The sequence below is a fragment of the Colias croceus genome, chromosome 10 (assembly GCF_905220415.1).
Source record: "Colias croceus chromosome 10, ilColCroc2.1".
NCBI lineage: Eukaryota > Metazoa > Arthropoda > Insecta > Lepidoptera > Pieridae > Colias > Colias croceus.
This window is the reverse complement of record NC_059546.1, coordinates 6,547,880-6,574,805: the sequence shown is the minus strand read 5'-3', so window position 1 is coordinate 6,574,805 and position 26,926 is coordinate 6,547,880. Positions and strand designations below refer to the sequence as shown.

The 26,926-nt window shown below is 32.6% G+C and overlaps 1 protein-coding gene across 3 annotated transcripts in view; it reads right to left on the bottom strand.

The window, feature by feature from the left end:
* Positions 1 to 6,698: 6,698 nt before the first annotated feature.
* Positions 6,699 to 26,926, bottom strand: part of LOC123694785 (protein held out wings) — a 64,957-nt gene continuing 44,729 nt past the window's right edge. The window contains exons 3-8 of one of the 3 annotated variants that reach the window (XR_006751863.1): positions 16,381 to 16,497; positions 15,748 to 15,888; positions 14,927 to 15,047; positions 13,398 to 13,721; positions 11,193 to 12,922; positions 6,699 to 9,123 (exon numbers count right to left, since the gene is read on the bottom strand). Coding sequence is in view for 2 of the 3 variants with exons in the window: in XM_045640351.1 (XP_045496307.1) it covers positions 12,894 to 12,922; positions 13,398 to 13,721; positions 14,927 to 15,047; positions 15,748 to 15,888; positions 16,381 to 16,497 (732 nt within the window). In the remaining variant the exon portion in view is untranslated. Of the gene's footprint in view, positions 9,124 to 10,053; positions 12,923 to 13,397; positions 13,722 to 14,926; positions 15,048 to 15,747; positions 15,889 to 16,380; positions 16,498 to 26,926 lie in introns of those variants that run through there. The other 2 variants (XM_045640351.1, XM_045640352.1) reach the window with 2 other exon arrangements.

The following is a 26,926-nucleotide window of genomic DNA, read 5'->3' as shown; positions in this document are numbered from 1 at the left end:
TTATTATAAATATATGTATTTACTACAATTTTTTATTGACCGTGTGTAAATTTTAGAGAATTGAAACCTACCTACTATAGTAGGCCTATATGAAAACATACAAAGTTTCCTTCAGATACATTAATATCTCTATTTGAAATTGATTCTAATATTATCCATATACACAACGGCACGAATGTCAATAAAAATCATTATAATATGAAACAATATAAAAAATGTTTTATCGTCACTGCAGTAAGTACATAAAAACACCTATATAGATGGAAATGCGTCGTGCGTGGTATTCTTCGTAATATAAATCATTGTTACGAGCAGTTTCTTGCGAAGAAACACATTTTCATTACTCGTTAGAAAGTAGGGACAGACCATAAAACCGATGTGTTACTCTACAAAAATACTGTGCAACTATAGAAATATGTGTGTTTATAAACTATAAAGAAAAAGATACGAAGCGCACCACAACGTACCTATGGATAATTTAATATTTAAAAAATAAAAAATGTTAAAAACTTTAAAACAAGCTTTTATGATTGGGACAAAAATGGCGTGTCATCAAATTATGCCAACGATGTTTGAAAAGTGTACGAATTTTGAACTTAAGCCCTTTCTTTAAAAGTGAGTCATAATCAGCTCTTTAAAAGAGTCAGTAACATACAAACATACAGGTGAAGCTAATCTATGTGTGTTAACAAATCCCCTCTAATGTATCCTAGGTTTAGGGATTTTAAAAATACAACGCAATAAAAGTTAATCTTATAAAAATATTAATATTTCACTAATTATGCCCAAACATAGCCACATTTGTTGCACTCAAACCAAAAGCGTATCTTAAAAAATGACTGGCAGCTGTAACCGATATCTAGCCGTTTCTAATAAGGAGTGACATTTTTATAATTACACGGTTGAGAATTTTAGAAAGCGACTCCTTATGTGGGTATATGCGAGTCTTTGATTTTTTGGAGATAAAAAATCTGTAAACAAAGCCACACATGTCAGATAATTTTTGATATATTTTGGATTCGTAGAGCATTTTAATTTAGTGAAGTTAGATTTGAAAAACAAAACGTAGGCACTTTGTTGTCATGTATATTATAATACTAGCGGTCCGCCCCGGCTTCGCCCGTGGTACCTACATGTTTACGTTTTTTTTCATAAGAACCATCCTCGTACTTCAAGGAATAGATTCCGCAGCGCACGCGATGACAGAATTTTTATTAAGGAATTTTTTACACCTTGGGTTACATTATCGCATTTTTCGTAAGGATCTCTAATTTTTTTTAAAAATGCAATATAGTCTGTTGCTCAGTGAAATCGGTCCAGTAGTTTATGCGTGAAAACCATACATAGGTAATTATTACAAACCTTTCCTCTTTATAATATTAGTATAGATGAACTGATTTGTAAAACTTAATGCTGTCGAGACATATTTCAAATAATTAGATTCTGAATAGCTGCATAAATTATACACCCATATACGAAACTTAATACGAACTTCTGTGAAATAAAAACTAATTCCGTTGAGATTGGATATTAAACTCATAAAGACAATTTAAAAGCCGTTTAAATAATTGAGTTTCCAGATATTACGAAACTGTACGCGATTCTCAATTAAAATAATGAATTTAACACCCATAAAAGCTGCCTAACCAGCGCTAGAGTATGTTAAGCGGCTCGTAAGGCTTAATTAAAAACTAAATACGTCGTTGATTTAAACACAAGTGCTGGCTAATTACACGTACAACACCGTAATTAAAACGGTATCTTCATGATAATCTACGAGCTCGTATCTTGGATAAAGGTGACTTTAGTTTTGCTCATGCTTGCACAGAATTGAACAATTATTATTTCAACTTCGTACGTAGATAATTAATATAGAAAAAAAGCATATAGTTACAAATAAATGCTGCAGGAAAACTCTTTCCATATTTAATAAATCATTATAGTTGTTTCAATCTTTAATTAGAATTTTGGAGAAGTATTTCTATGAAGCTTAAATTAGAAAAAAAAATGTGATAAACAATTTCAATAAACTTCTGAATTTAACATTATCTAATGGGACCGTTTAAAACATTGCAGACGGCCTCACGTACATACTTTATTTGTGTAACTTTCATTATAATACTTGTCACCTGTCATATCGACTTACCTATCTTTGAAAACTATACTCAATCAAGCTTAGCAATCAAGGTTTATCGTAAACGCAGATTTGTCATAATATTACGACAAAATTCGTTTATAAACTGCTTTATCCAACAAAAACCTGCCCTATCAGTTTGTAATATTTCAACGTCTGTAAAGATCTCCGAGCGTGTAATTATCGGCCGTTAATTATGTATAATACAGCGATATAAACAAAGATAAAGTGCACCGCCATTTCTAAGTGTTTATTAAATGAAATATGATAGGGAAATTGTCCACTTTTATAGAGAAACGAGGTTAACAGCAGATCATGTATAATAGTGTATCTGTATAAATCAGTAATAGGATATAGACGGATAGATATAAAAATATAGGGAGATTCTTTAGTAGGTACGTAATAAATCGAAATACCTACGTAATGGGAGCAAACAATTTAAATATTCAGCTCGTTTTTGATGTTATGAAAACATGATATTTATAATTTAGCGTATTTTTTATAAATGTTCGTAGGTCGTATTTATCAAACGGCGTAATTGGCTTTATTTTCACAAATGAGATTGAAAAAACAATTTAGCTTCAGTAACCAGAATTGAAATAAACGTATGGCTATTTATTATTGTAAATATATTTTTTTTGTTTCATTTGGAATGATGTATGAAAATCTGTTTCTAATTTATTTTATTTTTCAGGTGTTTATAATGTGCTAGCACTGCTAGCTTATTTCCTTATTTCAATAAATATACATGTCTAAACGATTAGCAACTCCAATAAAAAGAAGGGCGTGTGTGCCGAGCACACGTGTCAGAAGTGAAACTCTTTTGGCAATGTTCAAAGATACCAACATCGTCGCCTTACGTTGAAGTTTTACTTTCAATGTGTCCAAAGAAGAGTAACCCTTCTTCGTACATTTTTAGTCAAAAACTAAATAAACACAAAAAAAATATACTGAAACTTGTTTACGCAACAAAAGTGAAGATATTCTTATTCCAACAACATTGATTTTGAAAACGTGTGTAAACGTATATGAAACGGAGTGTCGGTACTCGCATTTCTTACTCGCAAGGGGAAGTAGTTTTACGACCCCGCGCCCTCGACGTTGTTACGTTGGTCCGGGTTGATTCCTTGATGTTATAGTATAGGGAAGAAGAGAAGATACATTATCTTATTACGACGCCGATAATGTAATACGTATACTTAAGTAAAATCAGATTCATAATGGTTTGATAGTTTCAGCAATAAAAATATTATCGAGATATAATGTCCCTTAGGACTTAGATGTGAGATGATAAGAGCAAATTCTGTATTCAATTTTGTTCGATAGAGTTGGATAATAAGATCCGAGGAATATATTAATTGTAATCCTCACGTTGAAACAATTATAATAAGCGTCTTTATGTACCTACGTAGCGTCATAATAATAATATAAACATGGTATTTTTATAATGTGAAGTATTTCAATCGAAATCTATGTTTTTTCCTGTTTAATAATAATCAAATACTTGAACGATCTGAACATTCAGCATATACATCTCGTCTAAGAATGCACAGCGTCTTGAGAGGGTCCCCTAAGGTTTCGCTGCAATTTTACGAGTAACTGCCCCAAGCCAGCGCCCCTGCACGCACAATCCTTCGTCAACAATGCTACTAAATTATACGAATATATACATTTTGTGAACGTTTTCACGTGAAATTGCTGGATGAATATATTTGGGATTTTTAATTAAAAGTAAACGTTTGATGGCTACAATATACATAATTACTATGTATCACTACATAGTATAAGACAAAATCACTTTCTCTGTCCCTAAGTCCCTTTGTATGCTTAAATCTTTAAAACTACGCAACGATGTTGATGCGGTTTTTTTTATAAATAGATTCAAGAGGAAGGTTCTAATATAGAATTTATTAGGTTTTATACAAAGCGGGCGAAGTCGCGGGCGGTATGATAGTTTAATTATATGCGTCAATATATCAATAGAACCTAAATGTTATAATATGTAATAGAATTTACGAATGTAATAATATGAGACTTCCTTCTTCTGATGGTCTATTTAAGTGCTACGAAGAAAATTTCGTAGGCGTACAATATATAGAGCACCTTGATTAGGATAATTTAAATTAATGCTGTTTATTACACAACCTAATTCTGAATTTTGCATGATTTACTAGACTTTATATTACTTTTACTTTTACGTATAAACCAAATAAGTAAATAACCGTTATAGAACCGATATCCTATTTAGGACCTATTGAATCAAAATAAGGAGAAAAAAAAATGCAAAAAAATATAAAAATCCCGCTACAAACTGTACCTTGTAAATTATTATTAACCACATGACAGCAATCTGCATTAACTTTCATAAATGCTACACCTACTAACGTCCATCAAACGGTATATCGTTTATTACAAGATTTATCATGGAAAGAGTAATAAATATAAAAAAAATATCAGCCCAATTACCCGTCATTTACCTCATGCATATATGTAAATCAAAGTATTAAACTCTAAATTGCTCTAGTTCGTTAATAACAGGCAAGGATACCGACATGACATGCCTAGTGACACGTGAAAGGCATGTCCAATCTACACTCAGGATATTGAAAATAACTTAATATTTCCTTGTGAGAAATTATGATGTGGACGCAATCAGATGTAATTGTCGGATTTTAATAATAAGGAGCTTGCCTTAAGGTGAACATCTATATCAGAAGTCCGAGGGTCTAATTACGATTAAAGAGCAGGAAATGTTTTTTAATAATACCTACACTTAGGTAAATAGCTTCTATGCGAGGTAGGTAAAACGGTTTATCTTGAAAACATCTTTTTTTATCTTCACATTCACGAATAGCTAGACTTCAAAATTCATTACCTACAAACCTATAATTAGATTTTTGTAAAGTAAGTATATTAATAGTACAAATTAAATACAAGAAGGACATTAAAATTTAAATATTCGTTCTTTAGTTACTCTAGTGCTTTTCTTTCAGAAAACTGTATTTGTAGTTATGTGTATTGTGCTGTGGTATTGTGTAGAAATTTTTTTTTTTTCAATCTTAAATAGATATTCATAGATATTTTGCTGGTTAGTTCTACGCACATAGTTCTGTGGTTCTACGATGTTGGGTGTAGGTACGTACGTTCCTACGTAGAAAAATGTGCGTCTACGGCTTACGCTCACGTTTACCACCCCTTTAAATTAAAACAAGCAAGTATGAAATGGCGTGCAAATAGCACTTCTAAAATACACAGGCGTAAACGTGTTGAAATTTTTTTTCCAGGCATAAACCGTGGAGCGACAAATGCAGCTCTAAACTGCCGGGTGTTTATTCCCACGTAGCTACCCCCGGAATGGCGAATTTAAAATTCCATTTTCTAGCATCGCGAAAAGTTCAAATTGCAACCATTTAAAATGCTCAAAGTGCGTAACTGCAATTAAAAATTCTTTACAGTGGCTAGTTTGTAATCACAAATTTTGTAGCGACTCCGGGTATAGCCAAATGTGAGAGCGCAGAGAGCGTACCAAGATAAACAAAAATGTACGTTTTGACTTAGAATGTTACTATGATGACAGCTTTATAAAATATGTACCTATTCTATGCGTTTTCTGATACACCTAACATAAGTATTTAGCGAAATATCTTTTCCTTTAATAGGTATCAATTTCTAACATGCTCGTTAATACTGATAAGTTCTGTGGATTGATGATAGTAAAAACTTAATGTTCCAAACAAGTCGAAATCAAAATTAAGATGCCTTACCAAGTGCATATACCCACAATATAGGTACCTGTAACTTCTATTTTAAGTTAGGTTTTTAACTTATCATTTATTGATAAAAAAAATAATCATTTGGAAATGTTAATGTCAATTATAAAATAATACAAATATTTTATACTATAATATCAAGACTATCTATGAGTACATTTGTAATACTTTTATCAATGCATGATTTTGCTTAATTTTATTTCTATTTAAATGAAGTAAATAACGAATTGGTTCCAAATTAGTTAACAAGCGTCCTCTTTGAGGAAGGACCCTGTACTGTAACCGATGAACAGCCACAAGCACAAATAGTTTCAGAGCTTTCGGCTGAAGTAGATAAGCAATGGAACCATGTTGGTATTGAGAGCTGCAGACATATTTAGTTACCCTGTTTTATCATAGATGGCGCTGCAACTAATATATTATGACGAGTTTGTTGAACTATTTTAAAACAATGATACTAATGATGAATTATGCAAATAGGTGATAAATACATTAGCTGTATAATATAATCTGTTAGAATAAAACTTCTATGAACTGAGTTTCTAATAAAAAAAGTAAATATTTCTGCAGCTTTTTGCAACACTGATACCTTAATTACCATTGACCATATTATTATTGTTGAAACTGAACGTGAATAAAAATTAATAATAAAAAAAAAACAAGTAGTTCTAATAGTTAGGTCCAGAATGTGATAAATCTTGAATTATTTCTTTTTTTCAATAGTCACCTCTTACAGTTATAGTTCATTTTTATGAAGGGGACATAATAAGGATAATTATAAATAAAACACAATACATTTTTCAAATAATATATTTACTAATGCCAAATCAATCTTAGACACACATTAAAACAGACATAAGTAATATGCACAATCTCACTTAACTAATTTTAACGTAGATAAAGATATACTATGATAATTTGTTTTTGGAAAACAATTTTAAGAATTCATTCTCCTCTATATAATACTTTTGAAAAATATGCAATAATGTATAAATATTTACAAAGAGTTTATAAAAGGCACTCGATTTTTATTGCCGTTAATATCGCTATAATAAGTACAATTAATATAATAATGACGTCGATTTTAACACGTCTCTGATGGCACAATTATGTTCTAAAACGCTTCGCGATCGCAAGCTATTAGCAACAGTGGCATATAATATACAAGATATTATATAGAAGCAGTTTCAAGCTTTGTACGTTTATAGTTTCTTAATGTCTATTGCTATTAGATTTCAAAACTGTGTCTATGGCATCGCACGTTTTTAAATGCTTAGATTTGTATAAAATAATTTTGTACCAAACAAATGTAGGAAAGCTTGTGATTATAAATAAATTTTGTATTCTTGAGTATAAAAACTAAATATATTCTTACTTATCTATAAATTATTTGAAATAGAATATGAATATTAAAAACGAAAACGTTGGGAAGCAATATTTTATTTTATTATTATTGCAGAGATGTGATTTTGAAAAGAAATACAGGGCATTTCGATCTTCATTCCATAAAAAATTGCGTGAAGTGACACTTTACTATGAACTATCAACAAATTAAGTACTTACACGATGAAGTAATCATGGACGGACAGCGTTTAAATTGAAAATTATTGAGAAAATATTCGAATTATATGACTGAAACGGTTTTTACTGTATTAATTATTTTGAATGTTTCGTATCATTTCCTAAAGGTATTGTTCCTAATTTTATTATAAGATTTAATCTCAACATCAGATCTCTTATATATTTTAAATATTTCTCAACGAATCTATTGAGACCTATAATAAAATATGAATTCGCATTAACACATCTATTGCACTAACGTTAATAAATGTAATTATTGAAAATATTATTGCTTTGACTTTATTACTTTTAAAAGCTATTTACAATAACAATTAAACTATGATTGCCCTAGTTGCTTTTTATCTATATCGAGACGTAAGCACAGAATATAAAAATCAATGTATAATAGATATTACAAAACCCATTAAAGAAACTTTTATTGCGATAACGCACTAGAGATTCTCGCAAGAGATTGCAACGAAGGCTTTAATGTAAAAAATATAATAAAACTATATACCTACTAATAAACCTATCAAAATAAAGAGATTAATTTCATACTCCATTGATTTATGCAAAAAAAGGTGAAAAACATTAACATTTAGTAAAGTTAACAATAATTTAATCTCTTCTAACTTTCCTTAACTATTAAATAAGCATAACAATATGTATAGAACCACAAACGTGAACATTGTACATTGTTAAGGCACTTGGGATGCACATTTGATATCCATGTATAAATATTAAGCACTAAAAATAAAAATATACTTCTATAAACATATTATTTTTGAAAATTCATGTACGCATCGACAATTTTTATTCAATATTGTAGGAAGACTTTTTCAACAATAATGTTTCTAACAGATGTTACGTCTGCAAACATTAGTCTTTGGTTTTAAGTTTATATATATTTCTGCCAAAATAAAGAAATCGACTCGTACATGAAAATTTATAATTATTATTCGAATCACTCGATCATCAGTCAAATCTTGAGTGCTGATTATATTCGATTTGAACAGAAAATACTTACAGTTTGGCCGCCATCTTGTTTAAGGCCACGATCTTCATCCCAGGAGTTCATTAATTTTTTTGTGATATTACATATTTATTTCTTTGTACTAGGTTTATAACTACTGTCGGTCAGGCACGTTTTACTCAAATAAAAACACTTGAAGCAAAACACGAAATAATAGTACCGAAATATATCCCTTTAGGGATAAATAAACATTTAATATTTTACGGCGCTAAATTTTAAAACATTTCAAAACTGAATAATAATAATTTTGACCATAATTTTCCATGAAATATATAAATAAATTTAAATAAAATTTAACGCCGTCATAGATAGGGTAACCTAGCAACACTCGTGCTAAACATAATAAGCGACAACAGAAGTACAAAATAGTGAATATAGTCGATGGCGTGTGCCATTAAAAATATAGTATATAAATTTGTTAATAAAGTTCATCATGTTATAAACATAACAGGCATATAAATGTTAATAGTTAGACTATTAAAATACATAGTAAATGTTAACGTGAAAGGCCCAACAGCTATAGCTACATGGTGGTCGATGTTCCGATGATAATGTTACGCGGCGACCGAGTCCGGTGGGGCGGGCGGCCGCGTCTGCTGTTAGTGCCTCGGCGCCTTAGCACGCACCTAGCCGGGTTAACGAGAAGAGAGAAAACAGAATGTTAGTATCGATCAAATGTCATGGTCCGACTACACGTAGCCTCAATCGCGAGCTCCAACGCTTCAACGCTTTTCGCTGCCCGCCGGCTTGAGTTAAATATTCGATTTATAGGACTTGCAATGGTAGGAAACCGGCACGACATGCAGCTAAAAGCGGTAAACCGTGATCTCGGATCGATGTAGGTGTACGGAATTCCAAAAATAATAGAATAATAAAAACTATGTTCGGCGGGAGGCTATCAGGCATTCGTGCCGCGACATTCTTCCTATCGTGGTCTAGTTAATTATTAAACAACGAATACTTATTTTAAATTAGTTGACGCGGTTAATGGTTGATGTTAAATAATAATTTAGTATGATAATGATCTACAATATAGGATTAAATGCCCAATAGTTCCCATAAGAGCAATGCTTGATACATAGTAGAACTCGAGAGCCCATGCTTCAAACATTGCCCAAACAAACAAGCATAGGTAATTTTTATATCACTTATATAGATAACCATAGCACCCCGATGCAAGTATGTAAGTTATTCAACACAGTCGCTTCATAGTTTAATAATATCGTATATGATAGCATTCACGTAAAGTTGTTAATAAGTTTGTGATAACGTATCAATAATGTCATTACATATTTGCATGTTAGTGACTCATATAATATAAATACATAGTTACAAATATCTGCAAGTGACAATAGCAGTTATGACGGTGCATATCATAATTATTATTGAGACAAACGGGGACTTGGCCTTGTGGACCTGCGTGTTAGTTGTGTAAGGCTACATTTGGCCAAATGACTGCACGTCATCAACTTTATCGACTGTTCAATTCACAAAAACAATTACAATTACACCGCGATCGCGAACCTATACCAGCTAAAAAGAAAAAAACCAACACGTAAAATTTCAGATAATTTATTGCATATAATATCCTTTCAAAATGCATTTGATATTTACAATCAACAATTGAAACAATAATAATTAAACAAAAATCAATCCTTATATAAATTTCTTCATAAAATTACGGATAGCGATTTGAAACGAAACTCATTTCATATAAAGCGTGAAAAATACGTAAAACGACATTGGTATGCCTTTATAAATCCACAAGGACACAAGTGCATATAACCTTACAAATAATTGCTTTCAAATACGAAAGATATATAATAAAATAATACCTAAGGCAAAAATAGAAACAACTAACTTATATCTTATATAAAACTTATATTGACTAAGAAAAACTTGTGATGATTATAAAACGCAAGTCAAAGGAGGTGCATTTTGTTTAATACTGGATTGATGGCACAAATAAAAATGCGCTGTCCTTTGACTAATACTGGGGAAATCGGGAAAGAAGGATCTCACAACCTGAGCTTAGCACCTCTGGACATTTGGCAGATATATTAAAAGAAAAAATCTATTGATAAAATGGACAATTAAATAGAAACACCAATCCTTCTTCCCTCACTTAAATTTCTAAACAATACCCGAAGAACATTCAACGATCACGTAAAGTGATGCTATGAGAACATGCTGTGATATTTCAGCATACATTTTTGGTAACATTGGCGTTCATTACCGGGCTTTAGGCTTGTTACAAAATTCTCAAAACTGTTATATCCATATCACAACATGTAACAGATAAAAAAAACTCTATAAAAATGAAGTATAAAAATCACAGTTTAAAATTATGCAGATTCACTTCAGATCCAGGATGAAGTAGTGACGGGCATAATACCTATTCACGAACTTACTAATAAGAGCATAACTAATAAGTACACAAAAATAAAGAGGACACAGAGAGACCATAAAGCAAAGGCGCTTACGCAGTCTTACTGACGAATATGATTGCTAGAGCGTCTACTTTCACAAAAGCTACAAAATATTTAACTGGCAATTGAGTAAGTCATTAAATAAGGAACCAATCTTTCCTCCATAAAATAATTCATAGTTACAATAACAATAAACCAGTTAAATATTCCTCAAAGAAATGCAAGCGTATTCATAGTAAGGCATGCGTTCCGTGCGCGCTTCTCACCTTGTGAACAAAATGGCGGCGTGAGAGCAAATGGCGGGTTATTTAAGGCGCCGGTAAGGCCGTGCGCTGGTAAGGGTGCTCCCTCACTTGCGCGAGCCGACCCGCCCTCCGCACGACACCTAGCGGCACAGGATATTTATCATCTGTGTCTGAACAGAGCATTCTTATCAACCAATGCATTATTTTTTTTACGAATTCACACCCAGGTTTTTTGATACAAGTGAAATTTCAGTCGTGATTAATGAATTTAGTTTTATAAATTTTTTCTTAACATGTATTTATGTGTGAATTTACGGAATATTTTTTACCTCCTGGGTGGTATAAATGCTGAAAAAATATAATATAATCTCATCAATAGCTAAATTTGCATCACTTGCAATAGCGTAAGCACTGGCAACAAAAATATAAAAAAAAAAAAATTCGAAGCTTTTAATTTGGCAGTATCACTAACATATTCTATGTGTGCATCTAAGCCTATATAACCTATTTTATTATTGCTTTGGAAAAACTAAAAGAGATTTCAAATCGGGTTATCCCGCTAAGGTACGTACAAAATGGCTGATTTGAGAATCAAATAGAACGTTTATCAGAACTTGAATTGACTAAACTGCGAAAAAATCGGACATACAAGGTGTACATCTACTCATTTTATAAAGCTCACTCGTTCCTAAGCTAACGTATAATCTTCAGAAGATAAAAATATGTCTTAACCTATGGTATGTATATAAATACGATAATATATTATGGCTAATAAATTAATAAATTACCATACAATTTTAAACAATAGAATAACATTTTGTATGTGTTCTATGTCGTTCTCTTTATTACGTTAAAATATTGTCAGAAACGTAAATGTGTCGATGAGAACTTATTCGTGTTCGTATAAAAATGTGTATCGCGTAAATTATCAGTGTGGTTAATATTTTAAATATAATAATTATAATTTGCGAATCATTGTAATATAATTCAAATCGTAATTGGTCCCTTTTGCTTGTAATCGCTGAATTTTATTTTATTTATTTCGCCATTCAGAGATTTTCCTGTTAATATAAAACTGATGTTATTCACAACTGTGAAAAAAAAAAACGAGTAAACATGCAGGATGACCGAAAATATGAAACTAAGGGATGAAACATGTTAATGTATTAGTGTTGTTACAAGCAAGGGTAATCACAATACTCTAAAGATATTTAAATGAATAAAAACTATTGGTTAAAAGACAAGTGTGTGTGTGTGTATAAAAAATCTATGTCTTTGTATACGATGTATCGGTAACTTAAGGGTTTCTATTGGCAGTTTAACAATATTATCCTAGAAAACTCCATCTAAAACTGCCATTCGAAAGGAGTCAAACATAAAATATAATTTGCAATAAATACGTAAATTATATTAATCTGTGTAAATATTAAAATCTGCTATATAATAAATAATAATAATAACTCTTTGTTCAAAACAAGTTATACTTTCAAATGACTGTACACAACAGACAGAAAACAAAGTTTAGAAAAATCTAAACGTAGGTACAAAACACGGATTTACAGCTACATTGTTCTTAATTAAGCTTAGTCTATGTTAACTGATAATATGACTCTAGAAAGGCATTCGTGTATATAGATCTGTCAAGGACGGTAAATATGTTGCGAAGGCCGGTGATGGGAGCCTGTCGAATCTTATTGAGGTCTGTTGCGTGTGCGGCCAATGTCAAAAGCCAGCGAGAAGATACCTCGACGCTGCAACCCCATTAAAAACATTTAGTTCAAACACAATTCAAAAATTTAAGCCTTGGATTAGTCCGTTAATTTTGTAGTCACGTGTAATGTTAGTACTGTGTTAGTACTACATGTAATATTTCCTTCGGGTGGATTAAATGTGTTAAAATATTAAAATCGGCTGGGGTTAAACAGGCAAGCATTTAAAGTGAGTGTCATCTTTGTAAGTATGATTCCTAGATCTAACATTACATTACGTCCAAAACTAAGCTGCAGAATACAGCATGCGGTTATTTTCTACAACGTACTACTCTAACGTTTAATCTCATGTGAGTTTTATCTATAATTTTCCTACCTAGCGTCACACTGACTACGTTCGCACGGACGAGAACCCGGTACCTTTAGCGTTAGTATGAGCATCTGGCGACACCTGCGGTATGCTAGTGAGGAGTCAGGTGTCGCCAGACGCGGAGAGATCAACGGGCGAACAACCCACCCGTATGGTCGGCGGCGGCGTACTCGGCCGTGAGCAGCGGGTTGGCGGCGGCCGTGAGCGCCGCGTAGTTGGCGTAGTCCGCGTACGGCGACGCGTAGATCAGCTGGTGCGCGGGCTCGCCGGGCGACAGCAGGCCGGCCGCCGCGCCCGCGCCCGTGCCGTTCAGCAGGCTCGCTTGAGCTCCCGGGCCGGTGGTCATGCGCGGGGAGAGGATGAGCGGCGCGCCGAGCGGGGCCTGCGCGCGCAGCGCCACGCCGCCCACGCCGCCGCCGGGCGCCAGCAGCCGCTGCGTCTCCGCCGCCACGCGCCGCCACTCCTCGTCAGCTGTGGACTCCTCTTCGTTGTATAACGTGTCTCGATAGATACCATTTTATACTATACTAGTACTGCCCTGGCTTCGCCCGTGGTACATATTCACGTTTTCTCTACATAAGAACCATCCTCGAACTTCAAGGAATATTATAAAAAAAGAATTAACGGAATCGGTTAAGCCCTTCTCAAGATAAGCGCTTACCAACACATTTTGGAATTCATTTTATATTATAGACTAGCTGTGCTCCGCTCCTATTGGTCTTAGCGTAATAATATATAGTCTATATTACTCGTGGATAATGTAGCTTTCGAATGGTGAAAGAATTTTTTAAATCGGTCCACTAGGTTTATGAGCCTATTCATTACAATCAAACAAAGTTTTCCTCTTTATAATATTATAGTGTAGACTAGGTGTTCGGCTCCATCCGCTTTTTTTTTAATTTTAGGAATAAAAATATCATATGTCCTTCTCCTGGTTCTAAGCTACCTCCCTATTGGCTAAATCAGTTCAGCTGTTCTTGAGTTATAAATAGTGTAATTAACACGACTTTTTTATATGAATATAAAAGATATTGAAATCTTTTCCCCAGCAGTGTGCACATATCGTGCTTTGCAAATCCCCACACGGTCAGAGTCACAATAATTTGTCACAGTGAAATCACCCATGTTAATAGTTAACGACCGTAACATGCCACAAATCAATTAAGTTAGTCATTTCTTAAGTCGTGACTCACATTCGAGGCAGAAGTGTTGTTCCGTTAATGAGAATTTTAATGAAAACTTGTAATCGTATTTACAACAGGATCGGTACAACTGTTATGTTATGTACAGAACAGTTATCATTAACGAGATGTTTTAATTTAATCGGAGATGTGCGCCTTGACCTCAGGTATGCGTTATTTCACATTTTCATACTAATTTGTAATGAATACTTAATACATGGGCAAGACAAGTTTTCTTACATATTCACATTAAGTACTTTGCCTACATAATTATCACTTACGTCAAATGAGAGGTTAATTAAATAGAATAAGGTAATCTCTAGTTAACCCAAGGATAATTTTCATTGCAATCGTTTAACATGTCAATAAATTCGAAATGTAATACAGTACCCATACTACATATAACAAAATACAATTTCCAAAGGGATTCCCAATAATGTTAGTGAGAGCTTAGCCTATGTAAGTATTAGTGACAAAACATGAATGTGACCATACTTAATACGCACTGACCGTTGACAGGCACGACGCCTTTCGCGCTCGAGTCGCGGTATGTGCCGTTAATGATGGCCAATTCCATTAATTGGCGTTTCTTCAACTCATCCTCACCATCTGCTTGCTGTGGACACGTGGAATAAATTATTAGTTGAGAAAATAACGTTAAATCAGTATTTACTTGAAATACTTGTAGGTAAACAATTCGTTTAAATTTCTAGAGATACAAGAGAGCTTTCGTTTAGTATACGCCATACTTTTTTATTTGAATGGTGAACTTCTTCCTGATACTTTTATAAAAAAAAATAACTTATAAATTATGTGGATTTAAAGGTGTCAAATGATTTGGTTTACCAACTACGTTACTTGGAAATTTAGTATAATAAAATAAACATGTAAATAAATATTGAAGCATATTTTTCCTTGATTATTTCAAAACAAGAGTTCGTTGTAACACTTACTGAAATAAATGACGATTTCCTTTTCAGAGACATGTAAAAATTATAAACCATCATGATCAAAGACGTTCTCAAATATATAGCGTGAATATTATAAATGTATTTATTTAAATACATTCCTTTCTAGCAATTAATAAATATTTATAATATGTGTTTCTATAATTTATATAATCTAGCTCTATGACTCATATTTCTATATTATAAAGATTTGAAGAATAAATTATAAATTGCATGTATCATACAATATTCCGAACACATTGATAAAAGGCAAGTAATATTCATAATTATTGAGCTTTGTTATAAAAGGAGTAAGTACGCGTCCTTTTAAAATTCTAGAATAATTTAATATTTGGAATATAAACTCACTGGAACAAGCAGACGCTTAACCTCCTCCACGGCCCTGGCCAACTTGATCTTTGCCCTGTTCTCCGTGTCTTCCACGGTGAGCAATACGTGTAGATCATCAGCCAGGTGCTCCCAATTTGGCTTGCCTCTGTTTGCGTCCTCCTGGAATGTACCCAACAAATAAATCATTGAACGCGCAATACACTACATAGATACACATTATCCTAAATTATACTAAGAAATTATATAGGAGAAAAACCAATTTTGGTGCCAAGAATGCCTTAATCCAATACAGTCAAACATAACTCCACAATCAGCACTGCACTACATAAGCTATTTCTGGATTATATACACAAATAACTAGTAATATAATACCAAAGTTGTTTTGCACTGAGAGTCTTCACATTCTGCTAAAATTAATTCTGTGTGTGAACTGCTCTATATCTAAATAATTTAACATTTATCTCCGATATTTATGGGACGGAAGAAATATCTTACACAACGTCCACTCGTTTCCTCGTTTGTATGTTAATTAGAACATACATCTTGTTTTTATTCAACACGTGAAAAGCCGACGGCGATGTTTGTCGTATGCATACTAATTACAAAATTAACACACATAATGAGGAAATTAAAGAAAACATTGATAATTACCTTCTTCTTGTCCCTCATGGATCCTTTGCCTCTGACCATGATTTTGCAACCTGTTTCTTGCTCCAGCTGCTTGGCGGTCATGCCTCTCGGTCCCAAAATCCTGCCCACGAAGTTGAACTGTAAAGAGACAAAACCAGAATTTAATACGTTTAGCAGAAATACAGATTCCCTCAACTGAGTTGTTTGATTATTTAAAGCTATCAATTTAGAGCGTAGTCCCATTAAATCGTTTGAGATCAGGAAATGCTCCCACGTGCGCGGTCATAGCATGAGCTACATTTAATGCTATTAACTGCTGGAGTAATTGCCAGTTTTCATTACGAATAAATCGTGTTTCCTGGATATTTGATTGTTGTGCAAATTTAACACAACCCTGGTTCTAGGGATCAGTCAATCCCGGGTACGTGAACTGTGAATAGGCATCACTGAAACTATAGAATGGACTAGATGGCACCACGCCAACAAATACAGTAAAAACATATTTGCTTTTCAAACGCATGTCCAGAAACTAAATGTTGGCCTAAGTCTCGAGATAACCGGCGCTAAATAGTGGATAAAATTTAAATCGGGTTGACAGTCGTCACTGAAAATCACGCTCGATGTATAAGATCGCTTGAAGTTTCAATATTTTGTTTTTGTAGAAACCTATATAAGAATGAATTTTAAAGCGGAGGAACTCAGACTCGCGATAGAAATGAGTTAGTCAAAACATCTAATGTACAAATGCAAATTTGAAAACAAAAGGTTTAAACAAAGCACTGTATAACATAAGCTATTAGATTTTTAAACAATGGTAAAGAAAAATGAGACACGGAAATGGAAACGACAAAAAGGTTGGGCTGTGTTTGTCGTGGTCTATCTACTACGACAACAATAACATAATTTAGTTGATCTTTCCAAAAGTTATAATGTTGATTGTTTATGTCTAACGAGAATATTATTTAGGTTGTCATGAATCACTAGAAATATCAAAGAAAACTGTTAAAAAAGCAGAAATTTGGAGGAGAACGTCCCAGTTTTCACTATTTTCACGCCACAACAAAGCAAAAATACAATGTCATTAACTTGAATAATTAAATCTCTAAATCTCCTCAAAGAAGGAGCTATATAAGTGTTGAGCGGTTTAAAGCCCCGCCGTTTCGTCTGAAAGTATTTATGGAATCTTTTATCGTATTCATATTTTAAAATATCAAACTCGTCTTTAAAAATAATTGCATTGTAGCGTTTGAAGTCTCTTTATTTAATCTTGAGAAATTTGGCAAAGAAAAATATGATAGTGTAAATATAGAATTTGCATACGGTGCTGAGAATGCTCTTATCGCTTAAACTTCAAAACGTCTGTCGGCTGTCAATAATATTATCTACTTTATTTTTTCTAAGTGCAAAACAAACCCAAGGCGGACGTGAAGCCATGTTGAAACGTCGCACTAGTTGGCTATACGCCCAGGTTTTCACGGCGGCAGTTAACATTTTCATGACAATACCGATTTCTGTATTTTCTAAACGCGTTACTGTACTAACAGCTACTTCGCAGTATTTGTTTATAACTTATGCATCACAACTATATGACTGTATTGTTTAACGTTTATTTTATGATTTAACCGTAATATTTGCAAGGTGGAAATAGAGGTAGGTATGTTTAGATAAGTACCAATCCAAAGGCTCTATAAATATATCGTAAATCTCATTATCATGGTATATTTTAATTTTTAGTTTACTCTTTCACCTGGACGTTTCAGTCAGAAAACGGCGTTTTTATTCAACTGGTATGAACTTTTAGAGTTACCCAAAATGTGAATTATTGACCATCATTGGTTTGACAAAGATATAGGATTCATTAAATTATTTTATTAAATGAAAGAACCTTGCGATCTACAAAACCATAGCTTTGATAAGCGAATTCTTAGCAACAACACTTTAGTAAATAACTACACAGTATACACTAAATATACAAAATACTTCCTAGTAATAACTCATTCAGAATTAGGTTGATAAGTTCGTTGTGAAACTACCGCGACGAAAGTTCTACGCCGTGGCCGGCTGCCGATTAGTCCATGTCGTGGAAATATTTCTTAAAAATATATTCTTTCTTCGTCTTTTGCTTTTCGGTTCTAAAATTTACAGTTAAATGCATTACGCGCTTCCAAGCCCTGTTTATTCGCTTAGCGGACGTCTGTTTATCCAGAAATAACATTCAGAATTTTGAAGTTGGTTTGAATATAGAATTTATTTAAAAACAGTTGTAAAGTTGATATTAATTGGACGAATGATTGACAGCCGGATATGGATTATTATATTTATGTTATTTATCATTTGCACTGTAATATTTTACACAGAAACTAAATATTATTTCTTTTTAAATCAAATTCGGCTTGAAATGCGTGCAGCGTGGTGAGCGAAGCTTGCTAACTGTATAAAATCTGAAAGCTTATGCTAATCATAAAAAGGTTAACTTGAAACGATAAATGACCCATAAAGCTAATTTTTAATACCACAGACAATTAGTAAATCACAAATTTATGGTTTGTACTGCATTTATAACTCCTTCGGCGTCAGTGCATCTAATCGATAAATATCAATACTTCCCACCGCCCGGCCAGTATAATAGTGTAAATAATGTTTTATCTTTAATAATACATTCTATACAACCCGAGAATCACCACGTAATCAAATTTAATAATGTTTCGAGCATTTTATAAGGTGTTATTTAATAATACGTTCATAATTATCGGGTTCAGCTGATTTACTGAAATAATAATACGTTACTAAGAAATTGTTTTGCCGCACCATTTATTAACCGTACATATACGTGTCATGTTTATTTTTGTCTGGTATAAAAAATATTTAAGGAGTAACTTTTAATAAATACCTATTGTTTTAATACAAGAAAAGTTATTTCAGAGTGAAACCTAATCATTTCCTTCAGGCGTTATTATGTATGATATATAATAGAATTAGTGTATCAAAATGTGAGCGGATACAATTTCACGTTAATTACCCTGATATTGCTAACGCGGTGACAATGGCCTATAATAAAGCTCGTTCAATAGAAATGTACGTTTGTCCATAATTGGCAGTAGTTTTGTTCAATAATGATAGGTCGGACGAAACACAAGCCACGTGCGGTGCATACGTATCTCAATTAGGTATTTTAGCTATCAATTGAAATTACCTCATTTCATAATTTTTACGATCAAATGTCAAAATCAGGGACGTGCTTATTTGGTGTAACAATGCATCAAAATGAAATGTTGCATTTTAACTGCTTTTATACTCTTTAAAGTTAAGACCAGACGGCATTTAATTTTGCTTAATAATATAAACACTTATTGGATAAAACTACAACGATATATCTGAATCTCTTTCTCTAAACTTCAATCAATTCTCATATTCTTGCTTATATTATTCAGAATTTAAAGCACACCATTTAACTGTTATCGAAGCATGTAAAAACGTTTGAACAAAAGGTTTTAAGAAAGTATTGTATCAATTCAAAGGTCATATCTGAAGTCAGTGCACTGATGACTGCATTGTTTAACTTTCCCACGAAATGCTCGTGTTTTTTCAGCTATTCCTGACTGAGCCCAATGCGTTGCACTTACTCATACTGTTTTCATTTCGCATATCCGATCTTCTTTGGTAAGCGTATTGAGATATGGATGGATTTAGAAAGAAAACAGAATATATGGGATTGGGTGTTGATGTTCGGTATTATGTTGAAGAAATACTTAATTGTTCCTCCGTTTCAATGATGGTAAAAATTTATATTTTGAATACTCATTCGAAATTTTGAAAATCTGATAAGGAGGAGTAGATACCTACTATGTAATAAGATTTCACCAATTTCAACGATGCTTATGTAATTTGCAAAAGGGATAAAGTACTTGCTTCAACCGGTAATTGACAGATATTGCAACTAATATATTGTACTTTCAGGTGCTATGAATGCAATTATTGATTGATGGGTAAATTCGTAATGTAGAGTAGGTACATTCCTAAACTGGTATATTACTTTAAACCATTATAAGCCCTTTATAAACGTAATAGGGCTTAGAATAGTGTAATAGTATATTTGGTATATATAATGGTGTGTATTGTACGAAGATTGGTCACGACGTGCGATACTTGCTGCAGGCGATAGGAATATAAAATATGGTTAACGTTTAATATTATAGAAACCTATATCATAGAAAATGATCTGTATAAGAATCTTTAAAATTAATACCAGGTGAATACCTATCTACTATTCTAAATAAAAAATCCATCAATTGATATTTACTCTCTATGTGTACATACAATATACATGCCTCTTTCAAATCTTTTACGTATCTAGCAATAATATTATTGTAAAGCTCGAGCAGTTGATTTTATCATGATTCCCTATTTCCAATATACAACTCAAGCTCTACTCATTCACACTTCACATTTCTCTGGCAACAAAATTGAGCACAACGCGTAGTAATAGTTCTGAAGAGTCGTCGCTGAGACACTTGGCATTCCTACTTAAAACACATTTCAACTGAATGGTCTTCAGAAATAGCCTGTGCTTTCCTACGCAGTAAATCTATTCATCCATATAATGTAGATCTCTAGTGGCTTCTAAAGTTCACGTAAATATTATATACTGAATAATACTACCAAAAAACCATTCGCGTCAAAACACGCGGTATTCGTAGGCCGTAGCCTAAATCTGAAACCTTTTGAAACATAATATATACGATAACCTATTCAAATGTACATAATAAATATTGTATAAACCCGGGAACTCCATACATATCAGAATAAAGATCCCATTAGCTTAAACGAGAGCATTTACAAGGTATAATTCGTGACCCGAGACAGGTCGGTCGAACGCACACGCCCGCTTGACCTCTTCAAACGGAACTTTGTTTTAACTCTCTTATATTAATATTTTTCTATTGAAAGCATATTTTTATGCGAAATTTAAAAAATGTTGACTAATATATTTATGAAAAATCATAATATTCTTTATGATTGATAGACTATTTTTTAATAACACGAAAAACATGAGTGTATAAATATGAAGAAATTCAAACGCAATATGCAAGGTATGAATATAACATATGTGCAACAGAATTTTTACATATATTTTACATCATAACAATACCTTAATGCTAAATTTAGAGAAGATCAATTTCATTATAGTGTTAAATTATCAACTCGTGTGACCCGCAACCCCTCTTATTATAAAAATTGATGTCATCAGAAGTTTGAATTTTTTCAACTATGTTGATACATACTCAAAATTATATTATGTAAAACATTAAAAAAGCTTCCAATACTAGGTACGAAACAATAAGTAATGCGAATAAAAACGTCATGATGTTATATTCTTCTGTAAACATAGTTCTAACAAACAAATAAACAGCTGCGTTGACTTAAAATAGAAACTTCGAATGAGAATCCTATTAATAAATAAAAAATTTCCAGTCACTTAAAATAATCATTTTACATAAAAAAGAATATGTGATGAATCATCACTACATATTACGTAAATACCTAGTACATATAACTGTATAGAACTAAAATTGGCAGGCCTCCTACGCCCGTTACGTTGAATAAACACATTAATAGCCTAAAATTTATCTAAAAGTTTATTAAATCAAAGTATGCATGAGAAAGGTAAACAAAATCGCCCACTTGTCCACGATCACACTATTTCTCTAATTGCCTACGAAAAACATATTAACCTCAGCGTAAACAACGGTTGAAACAAATAATAATGAAACATTGAGAGCTATTTATACGCATTAGCAAATTAATTAAAAAAGTATAAAAAACATCTCGTTTTAATGAAGATTCAAAAACAACATAAATTAAATAGTTAAGACGTAGCGTAAAGTTTCATATTTGGCCCTTTTCCAATCAGTGATCGTTAAATATTTTTGAGATTAAACCAACAAATCATAAGTTTTATAACAAACGTTCCAAATAAATTGGGAACAAATTCATTAAATGTATTATATGCGTGCTTTGTTATTGTAAATGAATTTATGGAGACAGGATTGAAAAAGATACCAACGTTATATTTTACAAAAATAATCAGATATTATCGTGTTGCAAGGCCAATTTTATAAAACGTTAAAATAGATTTGTGCGGTTTGCAGCTTTTTTAGAACGGACGTTGTATCATGAACATTCGGTAGCATAATATAATCTATAGTTTTATTTCTTCCTTTGGCTTTATGACGTATGACACGTTTCGATCGATCTGGTTTATGTTTCCTTTGCCTTAAATTATTACTATTCATACAGCGGACCTGGATAAAACAAAATATCCGTTACATATTTTATGCTTCGACGATTTACATCTTTTTATAGATCTTTATCTAAGATGTATGATTGAAACTATCAGAAATCAAAGCCAATGGAAGCACTTAAAGTGAACTATAGTATTTCAAAACAGATAACCAATTTTCCAAGTTTTATTTCTTTCCGCACCGTTCTCTAAATAAGTTCATATACTTTTTTTGGCACTAAACTTCGTATTTTTAAATGTAAGATACCATACACACATGTCTTATAATATCGTATATGTTACACTGTAATTAATTACCGTCCAACAATGAACAAGATCAGCAGTCTCCAGATGTGGTCTGGTCAGTATCCCATGTCATGCCGCAAAAAGCAAGGTAACGGCACACCCCGTTTTGGTAGGATTTAATAATGTGCCCTGTATGGCGTAGATTCTCTACTGCCTACTGCCAATCGAGTTCATCGACGTTGAGATTGAGGCCTAACTATGTTATTTAAACGTTATTAACATGCTTCAATCAATTGCTTCAATTAATGTTAGCCTTTATGAGGAAACCACGTACTGTTTACAATCTGGACAAGTAATATTCAGATTCAAAGATGCATATATGCAGGTTATAACAACTATAAATATAATTTATAAATACTTAATATTATTATGATTTATTTAAATTTTAAATGATTTATCAGCGTAGTGATATATTATTACGCATTAAAATAGACTAAATTGAATTCAAGATCATCGTCGTATTTATTTTAAATTTTTGTTACGACGTTTTTATTAGGATTTTTTTAATGATTATTTCTTATTAATGGTATGTTTATTGTGTTTTTGTATGCAATTTTATACACAGTTACAACAGTTGAGCTAACGATACAGTAAATTTACATTACAAAACCACTTTTTATGGGCGTATGAAAAATAAACGAGATCTTGTAAAGCATAATGTTGAAGTATCAATATGATCGATTGCTCCTATCGTCACTATAACCTGTGGAACCTGTATCACAGATAATATAATACCTGTATGTTATAAGTAGCCAAGAGTGATTGAGCCCGTCTGGTGCACAGGCAGAGCTTGCTCAAGCAATGCGGAATTACTCGCTCCACATTTGGCATGCAATTCTATTATGGAAATATCTACAGCTTTATCTAAATCGCGTATTTTTGTTACGAGATCAAAGATGACCTTTGGATGCAATTCTATTTAAAATTTAGATTGTTTTGGTCAGTGTGTCAACTGCTTGGATGTTTTCATCGTTTTCATCCGTTATGTCTTTTCATTTATTTGGAAAATATGAGGATACGATATTTGCTGCATATCGTGTCGATTAAGTGATATATTTTTAAATGAAAACTAATGCATATTAATTTCTAATTAACTATATTAAAATTTTTATACGGTACTCATAGTTTTGTTGAATATTTCCTATAAATAAAAATACAAAATAACAAAACCGGTGCATTCTATACATAAAACATTAGCCAAGATAAAATAAAATAACTATTGTTTCGAATTAACGTAAATGCATATATATACATAAATCATATGTTATTACATACATTAAATGAACATGTAAATCATAAAAGTGTAGAAGAACATCACACGAGCAAAGATATGTGCACAATCAAGTCATTAAGACGAAATTAGAGTGGCCTAAATGTGAACGTACTCTACACGAAAATTTTCACATAGAAACGTTCAAATTTTGTACCAGATACTACATTTTTATGAAGAAATTGTTGTTGTATTGTAGTATAAATAAATCGGAGAGACAACTAATTGTAGATAATATATAGATTTAGTTTGATATTATTTGGAAGAACCTTCGTAAAAGACAATCAAAGACAATATAAGAAAAAATAGAAGTCTTGTGTGAGAAAGTTATTTCGTAATCGTAGGTACTATGTATACATTGTGACAATGTTCACCAGGGAATATAGTAAGTAAATAAATAAAAAAAAACTTTTCTTTTAATTACAGAAACGAAACTAATTTGTACCCGACGCAATATGGGACTGCGTAACATAAAATAGCTTTCTGTTGTTGAAGCTAGTAAAAACCAAGGTAACGTGTATTTATTTTTGAAAACGCACAAGCAAACTAGAGCCATTGTTTCCACAAACGACCCGTGTTCAACCAGTTACCAGATCTATTTGTAGTTGTTACGCTTTACAGGTTTCCGTACTAATAAGTTTGGTTATTTATGTGTCGTTCGTATGTTTACTGTGTAAATATTAACTAACTAGATACCCTGGCTTCGCCTGTGGTAAATATATAGCCTAAGTCTAGCACTAAGTCTGGACTCTTGACATACATATCCAAGGGTGAAATAATTTTTGTAATGAATTCAGTAGTTCCTGAGATTTATACTGCTTATTAAGCACCATATAATTTTTCCAATACAATTTTTAATATTTAAATCAAGTATTATATACGATATTGATCAACAATTCCTCAAATCTTCTATAATACCATATACAGACCGGCAAAGTCAGATTAAATTCCACGAATCGGTAACATCGTTAGGACCATCACGATCACGCTGATCTCATAGAACGGTGTCTTTGATGAACAATCAATACCATTTACCGTACAATTTATCACAGGATTTATGCACGTATTGTTTCCCATAATTATCTTGTTGTTGTAGCAAAGAAAATACCTAGCAAGATAATAAAATATTGTCCAGATATGACAAGACGCTTAAAATATGTGCATACGAAACAAGAATTTGTTTTAAACTGTAAAATGCACTTACTATTTTATATCTTTATCGCTGTTTGATCTTTATTATTGAAACGATTGTTCTACTTTAATTGGTTGAATTTAAAAATATTTCTGAATCCCTAGGATATGCATTGCCAGAGGGACACTTTAGTAGTAGATCATGTTTGTTTTATCTTGAAATAAATTTTATATTTGTTAAATATTACGTTTAAAGTGTCATTGTTATCGCTTATAGATAGGGAGGCGAGGTAGCTAAATGGCGTAATTCAACGGCGTCGTCGAGACATATCAAAATCGAAAGATAAAATAATTTCGAAAAGAAAAGATTCTATGGTACAAACCATTTTAGCGGTGGGTTTGGCGTGTACGGATTTTCAAAAATGTAAAAAAAACAGTTACCCCGGCATTCTCGAGCGCGTCAGATATTCATACTACGTATGCTCCAAGTGCCTCTGATAGCAGCGGTATACTAATCTGCCGGTTTGCGTGGTGGGGCTAGGCATATAAATTCATCAAAAATGCACAAAAAAAAAATTTACTCGAGCGCGTCAGATTTTCGGAAGGGGTGTTAAGTAGGCCCCAAGGAAGCTCCCCTTAAAAAAACTGACGATTACGGCATGACGATAAGTTACGATGAATTTTTGAAAATGCAGAAAAAAAAGTCCTTTTGAAATACTCGAGCGCGTCAGATTTTCATAGGGGAGGTTCATCTCGGTATCCTGAAAGCATATTTTCTTAATCTGACAAAAATGTTGGTGGGTTCTCTTAATCTGACCGAAAAAGGTTTGTGGGTTTCTTTTTTTTAATCATCGTTATTTCATATTGACAATTTTTCTTAACACCCTCAGTTTTCGAGATATACTCAAAAAACCGGGAGTTTGAATTTTTATAATGCTTCAAGTAAAAAAAGTTTTAACTTTGGACAAAAATGAAATGAAAATTGTCATCGACATACTAATGAATAAGATATAGCCAATAAGTTGCTTCATATATAGAAGTAGTGTTATAAAAAAGCTTTAAAATCGCGCACGGCCATATATGGTTGTGACAGAACGAGGATGGCGCCAACAATCACTCGCTAGGCCTACAGTTACGTCTCGAAAAACAACCGCCGCATTGAACGTATCTATGGATCATTATTTCTCCACAAGACGTCCTTAGAGTTAATCACTTGATACGTAATGAGATGATTAAAAACCTTCATAAGAAACAACCTGCATTCTCTACAAATATACATATACAGATAATTTTTTATAACCAGCAATGTCTGGCATGGCATAAATCACATCCCTAAAATAACATACGGTCAGTGACTCCATTTCCATGTTTAGAACATCTCAAAAACCGTTTGCGTCTTTAGACGTTTGTAGAATAGGCCAATATTAATATTGAAGATGAATGCTACCGCTAAATATATTTGTAGATTCAATTACGATGTTTTCAAAGCTTTCATTTATTGTTACCAAATATTGGGATGATTCACGCATGACGCAGATCAATGAACTGTCTAAATAGGATTCTATAGCCTCTGCATATTA